Raw genomic sequence first — 14,099 nt, 5'->3', positions numbered from 1 at the left:
AGTCAGCCTGCAGCTGTGGTGTCATGAATAATTTTCTGATGGATGTCATTTGAAAAGAGCAAGTCCCAGATTAGATGGTGTCTGTATTTATTGTCCCAGATTTGATGTTGCATTTATTACAGGTGTGTTTTCACTTGTTAAACCAATTTATTGTCAGTTGGGGTTGCACCCTCTTGAGTTGGAAGTTATGAAAAAAACAGCAGCTGTTGTTAGAAACTGTAAGTTTGCCTAAGTATTGCAGCAGATTTCCTCCCTCTGCCTTCATCACTTTTGGTTCAAAACACTCTCAAATCCTTCACCAAACAGTCAACATCTGGGTTGCAAAATTGAAGCCGAAGCCATAGATGGGGCTGTACCAGAATGAAAACTGAGAGCAAGACCAGGAAGCCAAAATCAGTTTATGGAAATCTTCCTCAGGATTTTGAAAGATTGGTTTGGATATTGCACTTCTGTTAGGTTAATACAGTTATAAGACAACTTTGACGTTATTTTCAAGTTTCTCTAGTTTATGCTGGAATAGGCTGAGGTTGTCTGGGAATGAAATGTGCGTGCTTGGGGGTTGGCTGTATCTACTCAGCTGTTAAAAAAAGAAGCTGGAGCTGTGTGTTACCACTCTTTCCCCTGCTCCCCAGGGATGCCCGAGCTGGATGAGTACACGATGGAAAGGATCCTAGAGGAGTTTGAACTACGATGCTATGATAACATGAATCATGCTATTGAGACGGAAGAAGGACTTGGGATTGAATATGATGAAGATGTTGTCTGTGACGTCTGTCAGTCTCCAGATGGAGAAGATGGCAACGAAATGGTGTTTTGTGACAAATGCAACATTTGTGTGCACCAGGTATGGTGGGGTGTGTAGGGATGGTGACAGAAACTTTTCCAAACCATTAAAGATAACAGATGGGATTTTTTCCAGTGACATTGATCTGTTCAGTTGCACAGAGTTCATCATCAGGCAGTTGGATGAATTCAGAAATGATGTAATTGACTAGAATTGTTACATGTGATTCTAGAAGTATCATGCTAAGAAGGTTAAAAGTAGTATTGTTTATGTGTGGAGGAGTTACAAGGTGAGGAGTTGCCTCCCCAGAACAGGCATGTCTTGTTACACATTCTCACCTGGTCACTTCTTGTCCTATACTCATATCCAATCTGCACACTTCAGTATCAGTAACTGAGGCTCAGCAGGGAGGGGAAAAAAGGGTTTCTGGTAATCAGTGGGGACATAGGGAGGATTTATTATAGTAAATTTAATGGAGAACTTACAGAGCTGAGCTAATGAAGCGCTATTATGTGCCACCTTTTTGTGCCATTTAAAAAGTCTTCAATTTTAGGCTATCTGTTTCTGTGGATGCTTCTTATTGCAGCAGGTGCTTTTCTATCAGTCTGTCCTTCCTTCCCAGCTCTAAGAAGTTTGCTTTGCCATTCATTGTTTTGAAAACTGTGGTCTCGTGAGCAAGAATGGCATTTTTGTGTATGTGTTACTTAAATGCAGTTGTACTAATCTTAAAGAAGTACGCCTCCGAGAGCTGTGAGGTACAGATGGCTTTCTTGTGAGATATGCAGAGTGAGGTGGACATTTTTAGACCTGTAGTGGTTCTCTTTCCTTAGTCTCTGATCACATCAAATCTGAAACTTAAGAGGATTAAAACTGACAGTAATGTGGACACAGGTCTCCATAAAGGTGCAGCATCTGAAAAAAATGGTATTAATTTGTTGCTGTTCTGCATTTTTCCCTCTGAATACAAAGTAAAACCTGATACTCCTGAGTTACGTTGAGTACTGCACAGCTGAGCTTCTCAGTTCGTGATTCTAGCCTTTTGAATTAGGTATAGCCCAATCCCTGTTACATGAGTCATGGTGATACTGAACTTCATGGGAGCTGGCTTCTGGCAGGGCTGTCTGTCAGGAGTCCCCTTGGTGTTTGGGCTGGCAAACACATTTTTTTCTTTTTCCCAGATGACGTGGGCAGTGGTTTTTGCCTAACAGCTGGTCGTGACATCTGATCTTCCTGGGGAATGAATGGGTAATGAGGTTGGCTACGTTTCTGAAAGCATGTTGAGATTCTCCGCAAGATGAAGTGTCTGTAGTGTTAGCAATCCCATAAAGAACTGTTCGAAAGCTGGGAGAGGCTACACGTAAGCAGCTAAAAAGTAACAGAAATTCACATCCTTCCCATGTTTTATTTCCCCACAGGCATGCTACGGAATCCTGAAGGTGCCAGAAGGCAGCTGGTTGTGCAGGACCTGCGCGCTTGGCGTTGAGCCCAAGTGTTTGCTGTGTCCTAAGAAGGGTGGAGCCATGAAGCCAACTCGAAGTGGCACCAAGTGGGTCCACGTTAGCTGTGCTCTATGGATTCCAGAGGTAGGTACTGATCCTATGGGAGTGCTGGGGCTGCTGGGGCTCTGGGAGCGGTATGTTATAAAAATACAGCTCAGCTTCCTGTGTGTTCCTACAGTGAGCTTAACATACATATGATACTTCTCAGAAAGACAGTATAAAGGATTTTCAGTAAGGTGTACAGTCTGGCAGGATGATGCATCATCTATAAAGAAATTACATTACCTTTTGTCAACCAAAATTAGGCCTCAAAAAATGAGGCCTTTGTTGCTGGCAAATCTCCTTTAACAAGGACACAAAGTACTGCTTTATTTTGTGAAGGGAACATTAAAGGTGGATCAGGAAGGTCTGGATGTGGCAGTGAGAGCTCCTGTGGGTTTTCATCCTGCATGATAATTTCAGAATGGTGGGCTTCACCTTGAAACTGTTTTGTTCATGCAGTGAGGAACTGATGTTTTTAAAAAGGAGTTGTAATTTTTTTATTTCCTTACAAATTGAGGAATTTGGAACATGCTTGTTTTGCACATGCATACAAGGAATTAGATTTCTTTGATAAATTGCTTTCCAGTTAACAGTGTAATGGTCACTCTGTGGTTTTTAACCTTTTTTTCTTTAAGGTGAGCATTGGAAGCCCGGAAAAAATGGAGCCCATTACAAAGGTTTCTCACATTCCCAGCAGCAGATGGGCACTGGTGTGCAGCCTTTGCAATGAAAAAGTTGGAGCTTCTATACAGGTAATTTAATTGCACAGATATCTGTGTGTTTTGTTTTGTCAGTTTTTAGTAGATACACAAAACTTGTATCTGCCAGAAATTTTCTTTGATTTCCTGTTTGCTACTATGGACTTAACTGTATAGAGTGCTGTCAGTGTTAGCATGTTCTTACTGTCTAGTCAGATTTGAATAATGATAGCCAGGTCATCTATCTGCTAGTCCCTGTTTAGTGACTTCTAAGACAAGTTGGGTATTTCAGTGGGAGTTGCGTGTAAAGCAGTTGGTTTCACACCAACAACTCCCATTCTTGTGCCAGTGCCAGTTTGTCTCACCGCATACTTCTGAAATTCTCTCTGCAGTTTCAGTTGCATTTGGATTCAGCCTTTCTCACCATAGCCTGTAAACTGTGGCTGTTAAATGATCTGCACCAGGGTACTTCAGATCAGGCAGTGTCAGTGCACGTGCATATTTATATTCAGTTGTTGCCTGTAAAGCACTTGCATATCCTCTGCAGTGGAAGATCACTCAGAAATGTTAAATAATCATTTTAAGAACACTTTAAGAATCATTTTAAAATTAGGTTGTGAAAACACATTGCCAAGCCCCAAGTTTTTGAAAGAGGAGATACTAGGTTTCTTGAAACACAAGACAAAACTTTGACCTAGCTTACTCCCTACCAAATGATGGGAGAGCAGGAAGACAGGTGACTCACTCTGAAGAAGTAGAGCTCTGTTCGTTGTGTTGTGGTTGGCCTTACGTTGCAGGGTCCGGGATGGTCAGACCAGCATTAAGACACAAAAGTCCTGCTCTTCTTTGAAATTAGGTTTTATCCATTTCCTTTTTCCCCTCTGCTCTATTTGATGAGGTTGCCAGCAAAAGCTGTAAACCAGCACTGCAGCAGTATTTCCAGTGAAACCTATCAGTCCGTTCCCATTTAAGGAATGTATAAAATAGTAAACATTAAGTAAATAAATCCGTCCACAGCATATAAATTTGCAATTGTAATACCTCCTTGCAGAGCTGCCCCTTCCTCTTGGCCGCTCTTACTTGGTGGAAACTGTTTTGTCCATTCTGTGGGGTAACTCATGGTAGTTTAAGTTGAATGCTTGAGTGTTTACATACGTCAGTGTGGTGCAGAGGGGAGCGTCCTTCCGTATTTCTTCTCCCTTTCTAGTGCTGACGCAGGAGGACATGCAGACATGACAGCTGCCACTTCAGACAGCTCTGCATTTGAAATTGTGGGGAAAGAGACAAAAAACTGCAGTTGTGCCTGACATCTTATAGCAATTGTGTAAATCTTTGGTATCGTTAAAGCTAGCAGTGAGAAATACATAGATCTGTGTTGTGAAATTTTATACAGCAGAGAAGAATATTATACAGAGTGCAGTGGAGAGGAAGTAGCATTAACTGGAGAAATTGGGGGAGATGGGATTTTTCAGAGATGTTGGGAGATAGGCACAGCAAACAGAAAAGCTGGCAGCTGGAGTGCGTGTGAGGCTGGGCATGGAGCAATCGCAACAAGCTGGGAAAACTGACACTGTGTATTCTCCCAGATTCAGCAGATTTCCTTCTCATGAGACAGGCTTCCCCTGTTCTCTCAGTAAAACATCAGCCACACTAAGCTAATTATTCTGAATGGGAGCAGCTTGGACACCGTGGCTGGAGTACTCATCTGGACTATGTGGTGTTCCAGCAGGGCTGCTTTTGTTCTGCTTGTTGGTAACAGGAAAGGGCAAAAGATGGGTTGGTATTTTTTAATTCATTTTATATGTTGATTTTATTAAAGAATGTTCATTTGAAACTTCTGCAGTTTAAATTCTGCTGTACCTTTATATGCCATCTGGCTGCTGAGTGAACCTGAGCAGGAAAATCCAGCAGAGAAAGATATTTGGCTTCTTTACAAAGCACTGTATAAACATCCTCATGCAGTGCATTTATTTCTCTTTAAGGTTAGATGACTTGTGTTAAGCATAGTTTTGTTTCCTCCTAGTTAATAGCACCAGTGTTCACTTCCACTCTAAATTCTCTTCACTGGAGGCTGAGGTGTGAGTTGATACAACTGCATATGTATGCCTGTGGGTATATACATACACATATATATTTAAACTTTTCAGTTTGTGGCTGGTGATAGCTGTGACAGCAGTTTGAAAGAGGAAGTTACATATAAATGAAGTGCTAAATCAGCTGAACTAGTGCCCATCACACCATGATGGCTGGGCTCACAGGGAGGGAAGAAAAAGAACAGAAAATGGAATTTCCTGTTCTCCTCATATCCCAGGTGAAGCGAAGGCTGCAGTCAGTGAAGTAGTGATTGACAGCAATTTAATATTTGACATTATAAAACTGGGATAATGGGAAGAAAATTGCCCTTGGTTGAGGCCTTTTGGGCAGCACAGGTCCCGGTGCAAGGGAAGACTTTTAATTAAAAGTATCAAACTGGCCTGGAGCCCCCAAGGTGTTTTTCCCTCTCTCTTGCTGGCACAGCCAAAGTGGAATGATTTCCTTTGTGTAATGCTGCCTTACACGCGTGGCCCAGTGCCGGTGAGAACGCTCGTCTTGTGGATTTGCTGGTTATTGAATAGGGCGGGGGAGGGTTAACCACTTCTGTCCCACTGGGCCACTTTGTCCTTACCTAGCCTGAAAGCACAAGATCGTAAGCCTAATTAAAAGAGAGCAAGGAACTACATGCAGCTTAGAGGCAGAGCACGGTTACAGGGTTGTTCTTGCAAAGCATTCCTGGCTGCATGAATAGTTTTAGGCAGTGTGGCTTTTTAAATTTGTATTTGATTAATTTTAATTTGTGCAGTGTTCGGTGAAGAACTGCAGAACAGCCTTTCATGTTACCTGTGCATTTGACCGTGGCTTGGAGATGAAGACCATCCTGGCAGACAATGATGAGGTGAAGTTTAAGTCATACTGTCCCAAGCACAGTTCCACCAAGAAAGTGGATGAGGAGACTTTCAGTGAAAGCCCAGGTCAGGAGAATGGGAATGAGATTCAGGACAGCTCTCTTCCCGCCCACATTGACCCTTTCCACAGCATGGCTCAAAACCAGGAGGAGGCCCACAGAGTCAGCCTCCGCAAACAGAAACTCCAGCAGCTGGAGGATGAGTTCTATACCTTTGTTGAGTCTGTGGAAGTGGCTAAAGTGCTGCGGCTGCCAGAGGAGTCAGTGGAATTCCTTTACCAGTACTGGAAGCTGAAGAGAAAAGCCAACTTCAACAAGCCTTTGATTACTCCAAAGAAGGATGAAGAGGACAATCTGGCCAAACGAGAACAGGATGTTCTGTTCAGAAGACTGCAGCTCTTCACACACCTCCGGCAGGATCTAGAGCGGGTAAGGCATATAGCACTGCCTGCACATGCTTAAGCGGCATTGCCCTTCATTAGCCAGGTTTCTAAATTACGCTTTCAGTTACTGCCCTTGCATGCAGCATCCTCACGCAAAGTGGTGGTGTCAGAGAAGACCATGAACACTAAATTTCTACGGAGCGCACCAGTTACCCATTCCAAACAGAGGGTTAGTTCAGAGGCCAGGTCTTGGTAGTAGTATCCAGTCTCTCTATAAGCACTGGATTGTTTTATTTCCATGTACCTGGAGCTTTTCTAGCCTTTAAGGGCTTTCTCTGCTCCTTTCATCTGGTGCACAAGGAGGAAAAGATTATGAACCTTACTTTGATTTGCAGCAGATCTGTGTTTTCATTGACACAGCATAGCATTGACACATACAGACACTGGACTGTCTGTGTAGTAGGTTTGGGAGGCGTGTGATACTGCACTCCAGTTTTGAATGTTTAAAGAGCAGTTTGGTGTTTTAAGTACATCTGATCTTGTAATGACCCGAATTCCTTCCTCTTAGGGTTATTTGGGTTAACTAGTAGAGTTTAAGATCAGATCAGTTTAACTTTAGAGAACACTTAAGATCAGTTTAAGTTTAGAGACAGAGTACTGAAATAATTCCAGCTTTTCATGGCCTACACAAGCCACATACTGTATGGACATGTACAGGACCTGGCTCAGGGGCTTGTAACTCAGCCACAGTAACCTGTGGGTGAACTGGAGCCTTTCTTCCAGAGTAATACCTAGCCTTTAAATCAGGACAGTGGATGTTCATGCATCTGCTGCATTCTTTGTAAAGCATCCCAGTGCTTAACTACTCTTCTAAGGAATCATTGCAAATTTACTTGGAAGTTTTTCCTTTAGTTTCAACTAGAAATGACCCATGACCTATACTAGAAATGGCCCATCCAACTAGAAATGGCCCATGACCCTTCTCTAGTTTGGTGAGATGGCATCTCTTGTTTCTGCTGCATGCTCAAGGTTTCTTTTCATGTTCTCTTTGATCAGCTAAGTAAGTTGAGATTGTCACTGTGTTCTCTGGATCTTAAATGGTTCTGTAGGTATACTTCCTGTTTTTAAGTGCCATGTCAAAACAGGATACATCATTCCAGTAATATTTTACTACTCTATTGTCCCTACTGATTTTAATTGAAGTTATCTTGGACATACAGAAAAAAAAGCCTAAGTTTTTTTTCTCCTCTTCAAGATAATCAAGTTACCCAACTTTATGAGTGACATTAGTGACAGTGTCGTCTATCTAGAAACAGTCTGAAATCATGTCATCCAGTTTATGGAAGAGGTACTTTGATGGACGTGATGTATTTGTTGTGCAGCTGGGATCAAACAAGGCAAAGAACAAAAGGCCAGGGGCTGTCTCAAAAAGGGGACCAGCCAGACAAATCCCTGCTAATTAAGATCCACAGAGTAATGACAGTTAGTTAAACATACCGGCTTTCATGGGACTGGAACCGTTAAATAGAGCAGGACCTCAGCACGCAAGGTCACACATATTCAGTGTCTCCTCCTCAGTGACTGCGAGACCAGCCTACAAGGCTGTAATGTGCAGGGCACCACACTGCTTGTGGCTGCACCAGGCTGAGTGAGGAGCCCTGGGAACACTCACGTGGACCCCTCAGGAGTTTCTTACACTGGGAGAGAAGGAATTAATGAGCTCTAGGAGAATAATCTCTCAATTAAATGGTATTTAAGACTCTTCTGTAAGAAATATGTTCAAGAAGGTTAAAATACAGATACGTTACTAACTTGTTTAAATGGTGTATAGTGCTTAAACTAAATTAAGTTGAAGAGCAGATTGACAACATTATAGAAATGCAATTCCTGTAAAACTCATAACTTGATGTCTTCTAGGTGCGTAATCTCACTTACATGGTGACCCGAAGGGAAAAAATCAAGAGATCTGTTTGCAAAGTTCAAGAACAGATATTTAGTATCTACGCAAAGCAGCTGGAACAAGAAAGAGTTTCAGGTATGCTTCAGTGTTGTCTTTTTCACCTAAGACCACAGGTACAAGCATTGAAGGGTTTGGCTACAGGCTAGTAGCTAATTTTGAAGGACAATCAGGACCTCATTTATTCTCATTAAGAACTTGTGTAGTCCACTATGCTTCAGCGGACTGGGAGAGATGTGGGTGGGTGGAGCTCTAATAGTGGGCACATTGCTATAGGAACTGGTAAGTCTATGCTCTTGTCTAGGGGGCACTGAGTGGCTCGTGGCTTCAGCTTCTGTCTGGTGTGATTCTTCAATGACTCTTTGTGACAGAAAGACATGACTTAGGTACCATATGGTACCTTCTAGGTCTGTGGCTTATTAGTGCCACTACATTAGTGTTTAGCATGTGCTTCTTTGCATCACAGATGGCTGTTAAATGAAATGAATTTTGAAAAGGTAGCACTCTGGTTTTAAAACAAGATGTAGTTTTTTTCTCATTGCCTTTTCTCAGATTAATGTCCTCAAACTTAACTGCATTAACTAGATTATCATTAAAGGATTCAGTAATAATAAGTCACATTTTAGGCAGAATCAATCACATTCACTTGCTGGTTGCTTCCCTGCCCTGGAGTCTGTCTTAGTAGCTACAGTAGTGCTAGGATTTATATTTGCTAGAAGTGTAACTGGATGTAACACAGCTACAGGAAAGCAAACTACACCAGCAGTATGTTGCGAAACCAAGACATAGCCACATCACTGTGGCCAAATACCCATTGATTGTCAAAGAACACACCAGGTTCTGGGAAGAACAGTGTTAAAATAGGTATATTCAAAAGTGGTATTTACCCAGATGTGGAATTCCTTGACTTTAACTTACTTTGTTTACATGTAGGTGTGCCTTCCTCATTCTCCTCCATTGACAACACAGTGCTGTTCAACAGTCCATCTTTGGGCCCCAGTGCCCCTAAGATAGAGGATCTGAAATGGCATTCTGCATTCTTCAGGAAACAGATGGGCACGTCCCTGACTCATTCCTTGAAAAAATCACACAAGAGGGACAGAGTAAGGGAGAGCTCGGGGAATGACGGCAAAGCCATTCTGAGGCAGCTTAGCCAAAAGGAGGGCAGTGCAGCTCCAGGGAGCTTTTTACATTTTGACAAGACCTTTGCAGAAACACGGATTGCATCAGCACAGCAGAAAAATGGCATAGTTATACCAGACCACAGAAAAAGCAGAGACAATCGTCCACAGTGCGAGGTGACCAAGGCAGAACTAAAAGAAAAGACTTCTAAACACAACCACAAACCACTGAGACCTACAGAACTCTCTCAGAGGCAATCGGAAAATAAAAGGGCTGTGAACCACTCCAGTGGTAGGTCAGCACCTGGCACGCGGAGGGATATAGTGCCTAAATGCAACGGGGGTCTTGTGAAAGTAAACTCTAATCAGACAGCAGCAGTTCAAGTGCCTACGACACCCACGAGCCCAGCGAAAAACTGGGGCGGATTCCGAATTCCAAAGAAGGGGGAAAGGCAACAGCAGGGTGAGAGCCTAGAGGAGACCTACCGCCAGAACTCCAGCTACCCCTACTTGGGCAGAGTTTCCCCAAAGGACAGGGCAAAAAGCAAGCTCAAGCCCGACAGCGAGAATGATGGGTATATCCCTGATGCCGAAATGAGTGACTCAGAGACTGAAGTGGCTGAAAAGAAGTGCCGGCAGCAGAGGCTCAGTCCAAACAACACTATCAGCAGAAGGACAGACATTATCAGGAGAAGCATCCTGGCATCCTGACTGGACACAGGGACAGAGTCACTGCCTACAGGCCAACTCCACATTATTTATTAGTTTGAAAGAGAAGAATTCTTAGACCTAGCCATAGACTGATGATAACCTATTGTTCCTGAGCTGTATAAACATGTTTACATGCACTTAAAGCTGTTTTTTTCCCCCTCTCATTCTGTGAGAAGTTTGAATCTCCTTTATTTGCAACTATCCTGAGTAAGCAGAGGAATTATGTCACTCCTAAGATGGGATTTGTGATGAACACTAAAATAAGTCACAGAAACCTTTTAAAAAGAGGCTAGGGTGGGTAGGGGGGAGTAGGCTGCATTCATCCCTTTTAGCTAAAAAGCACTGATAAAATATTACTTCCTTCCCCTGCCTTCTGGAAAAGCACAAGCTCGTAATTTATAACTAGCGTGTACTGAATGGAAGATGGTTGTTTCACCATACTGCACTGCTAATTATCTCATTACAAATGGTCACTTACCTTGGACGGTGGTAGTCTTTCTCCTCTCTTTGCAGATGTTTCCTGTTGCATTCAGTTTCAGCAGAGGTGGCAGCTCAGACCTGTCTGAAAGCTCCAGAGTTTACATGTACATATACCTATGAGGTGACCAGATATAACCGTGATGTTATGCTGGAGGAGGAGGAAGGGAGTGGTCAGGGCTGCAGCTGTATTACACTGCAGCAGCTGGGAAAGATGCAGACTGAGCACGAGGACACTCTCAAAATGGCTCAGTTCTGAGAAGGGAAGTGGGGGGAAGCTTGTGGGTTACAGCACCCCGTGAAATAACCCACCACCATTTAGTCAGTCACCTGGCTCTGTGAGTATGGTGACAGCTCCACAGAGAAATTTCAAAGGCACTAGTTGGTAGGATTTCCCAAAGTCCACTGCAGATGCACTAATGGTACGTACTGGGGAAGCCAGGCTTAGGACACTAAAGGGTTGCTTTAAAATGGACATGAATATATATTTTTAAATAGAATAAAATGGAAAGGCAATAAATTGTAATTAGCTCTTTACAAATGAAAAAAACTCATTCTATTCTGGACTAGATTTGATGGAAGAGGGATCTCGTATTCTGGTTGTATACTTTTTTAGTAATTGCAAATGGCAATAAGTGGTAAGCTAGGAGCAATAATATGAACGGATCATTAGGGTACTGTTGGGCCAAGTAGAGTGCACATCTAACAGTAGAGTGTTAGGAGCCTTCAAGTTCTGGAATTCTGCATAGCTGTAAGTCAGGTATGTACTGGTGAAAAAGCTGAAGCTGCAATGTGTTACACAAAGTCAGGCATAAAGAAACCCCTCCTTTCCCACCCCCACCTCCTACTCTAGTCTGCTCTTACATCCCCTCACTTTTTAGTGTTAGACCCTTGCTTCTTGAGTAGGGGACATTTAAAGCCCAGCAGACCTCTGCCATAACTGAGTCTTCCAGAGGATTCAATCAAACAAACAAGGCTTATTAACAATTAACACCCTATCTTGCTATGCAAGTTATCACTTAATGAAGTATTTCAACTGAACATATCCCTATCAGTAGTTTTACAACTCCAAAGTCTTACCCTGTAGAGGGAGGGGGATTGTGCATAAGATAGTATACTTTTAAAATAGATTGCTGGTCCCAAGAAGTTAGATTAATATCAGGACTTCCAGAGGTGAAAATCACGACAAGGCACTGGAGAGTCTGAAGTTACGCAGTTATTCTTGGGATGTGTTAAAAGTACTTACTTGATCGACCATCACCAGACAGACAACAGGTGAATGCAGGTAGGTTCTGCTCAACGTGCAGCAAGGTTTTCCAAACAGGCGCCGTGCTTTTCTGTAATAATGAAGCTTGTAACCATATAGGGAATAATTTGTTAAGCCATACAAGGAGTCTAAATTTTGATGCTTAAGTAAACATTTAACCTCGCACCAGATTGAAGGAGTTACCTTGTTAATTTGCACTATGATGAACGCTAAGGTTGTGCAGAATTAATGCCTTACCTGTTCTGCTCCCTGCTGTTTAGGTTAATAAGCTTTCTAACTTTTGAAGTTAAATTGAACCAAAACCAAAAACCTGTAAGACTGCAGGATGCTCAGCTCTGTAGGTTAGGTTTGTCCCCCATGCTTTGCTGTCAGCAGAGGAGGTGTCAGAAGTACAGCAGTGACACCACAAACCTGCCCTGTCTTTTATTGTGAGAGAACCATTTGCTGCATTTCTGTTTTTATAAGCATTTCCTTCCCTTGTGCAGACTGACCAACAGATCTTTGACTATGATTGGTGTATTCTGTCCAACTGTAGGTTAGTTGAACTTCTGTAAAGTTGCCTGGAATGCCATTTATTAGGCTGCAGACTCACACAGACGTAAATGAAGGGTTATCTGTGTTGTGTATAAATCTTAATTTCAGAGATTTGAGAAGATTTGTCATTACATTTGTAAAATCTTGTACAGAAGATTTTTCACTATGTGCCTAGCTTTGGTGTTCATTCAGCTGAAATTAAGTAAGAAAGGTGCATGAAGAGAAACAGATAGAAATAAAAAGTATATGTAGAGATGACTATTTTATATTACATGGCCCAATCTGTATTTATTTTCTCCCTTTTTTGAAGTATTTATAAAGACCTAGTTGAAGACAGCTGTTATTTTTTGTTAGAATATTCAGTAGACTTGTGCCTTTTTGTCTGTATGTGAATAAATGCTGTACATTTTTGCAGTATCCTTGCCCAGTGTTTTAGAATTCACAGTAGTTGTGTTTTAGAGTTTTTACATAAACACTTCACTGCAATGATATGAAAAACTTTCATGGTTAAAGCCAGCATTTAATTTAGATTATTACAGCTATTAAAATGCAAAGAAAGGTGGTGGTTTTTTTTTTTTTTGGGGGGGGGGGAGGTGGGGGGGTGTTTGTTTGTTTGTTTGTTTGTTTTTGTTAGGAAGAGTAAAGAGTTTTGTTACTAGCAGCTGTGCTTGTTCCATCAACAGAAAATTGTCTGATTTTTTTCCTTGAGATCCTCAAAGAGATGTTGCTTACTTCAAATAGTTTAGTTGTTGATGTCTGATGGCCTTCCAACATCCATCATCTTCGTACATATCCCACTGAACTGGAACCTGAAGTTTCTGACCTGGAGCTCTTCAGGATTAGTATGCTGAATGTACATTCACTCTATGAACTGCCTCTAGTCAAGTAACACCGACAGAATGTTTGCTGCTGCAGCAGGATCTTGAGGAGACAAAGCATGCAAGGCTTCCTCTAAACGAAAGCATGGAACAGACTTGCAGCAGAGCAAGTAAAGAGGAAGACTGCAAAGGCGTATGTCTAGCAATACATCCTGAAAAACAGCTGTGGGCAAGTAATTTTTCTCAGATCTGTACTTGTATCACGTGCACTCCCATTGCAGGCACTGCAAGTGGCGCAACCCTCAACACATTTCATAGAATGAGGATTAAAGAATGACTCCACGAGGGGTTACTAGTACAGGCTTATCAAGGTGTGGATAAGAGTCTGAAAGACATTCTTCCAGTCGCTGTATAGATACTGCTGACAGCAGCCTTTCTGAAGGGCACTGTGCTGCTGGAATGACACAAATAAGGCTGGGTCACGGCTCTGGCTTGATGCAGGAAGGTACAAGGCATTTGGGAAGACCCAAAATGAAACTCGTATTAACCTTCAGTTTATCTCACCTGTCAGTTTATCATCTCACCTGTTCAACTATTTCCCTAGAAAATTTTCTTAAACATAGTCAAGAACAAAATTTTACTTAAGGGAAACATCACACTACAGAATCTTCAAAATGCTTAGAAACTGGTGCTGGGTGGGAAAGGAAGGTAGGGGAAACAAACTTTACTGAGAATGACAAGAAATATATAGATAGAAACAAATGTAAAAAAAACAAGACAGATACTTCCCTGAAACAACCTAGTATCATAGGGGAAAGAGCAGGACTTCCCTAATAAGCAAACCTCAAATTTTAATTGCCTCAGCAG

General features: G+C 42.2%; 1 protein-coding gene across 7 annotated transcripts in view; it reads left to right on the top strand.

The window, feature by feature from the left end:
- JADE1 (jade family PHD finger 1) overlaps positions 1–12,975 on the top strand; it is a 42,533-nt gene extending 29,558 nt beyond the window's left edge. For all 7 annotated transcript variants that reach the window (XM_080614064.1, XM_080614067.1, XM_080614066.1 and 4 more), the window contains 6 exons: positions 633–844; positions 2,200–2,367; positions 2,961–3,077; positions 5,863–6,393; positions 8,265–8,382; positions 9,238–12,975. In XM_080614064.1, coding sequence (XP_080470190.1) covers positions 633–844; positions 2,200–2,367; positions 2,961–3,077; positions 5,863–6,393; positions 8,265–8,382; positions 9,238–10,136 — 2,045 coding nt within the window. In that variant the 3' untranslated portion in view covers positions 10,137–12,975. The remainder of the gene's footprint in view (positions 1–632; positions 845–2,199; positions 2,368–2,960; positions 3,078–5,862; positions 6,394–8,264; positions 8,383–9,237) is intronic.
- Positions 12,976–14,099: the final 1,124 nt, after the last annotated feature.

Source organism: Psittacula echo (genome assembly GCF_963264785.1).
Source record: "Psittacula echo genome assembly, chromosome: 1".
Classification (NCBI taxonomy): Eukaryota; Metazoa; Chordata; class Aves; order Psittaciformes; family Psittacidae; genus Psittacula; species Psittacula echo.
This window is presented reverse-complemented; position numbering and strand designations above follow the sequence as displayed.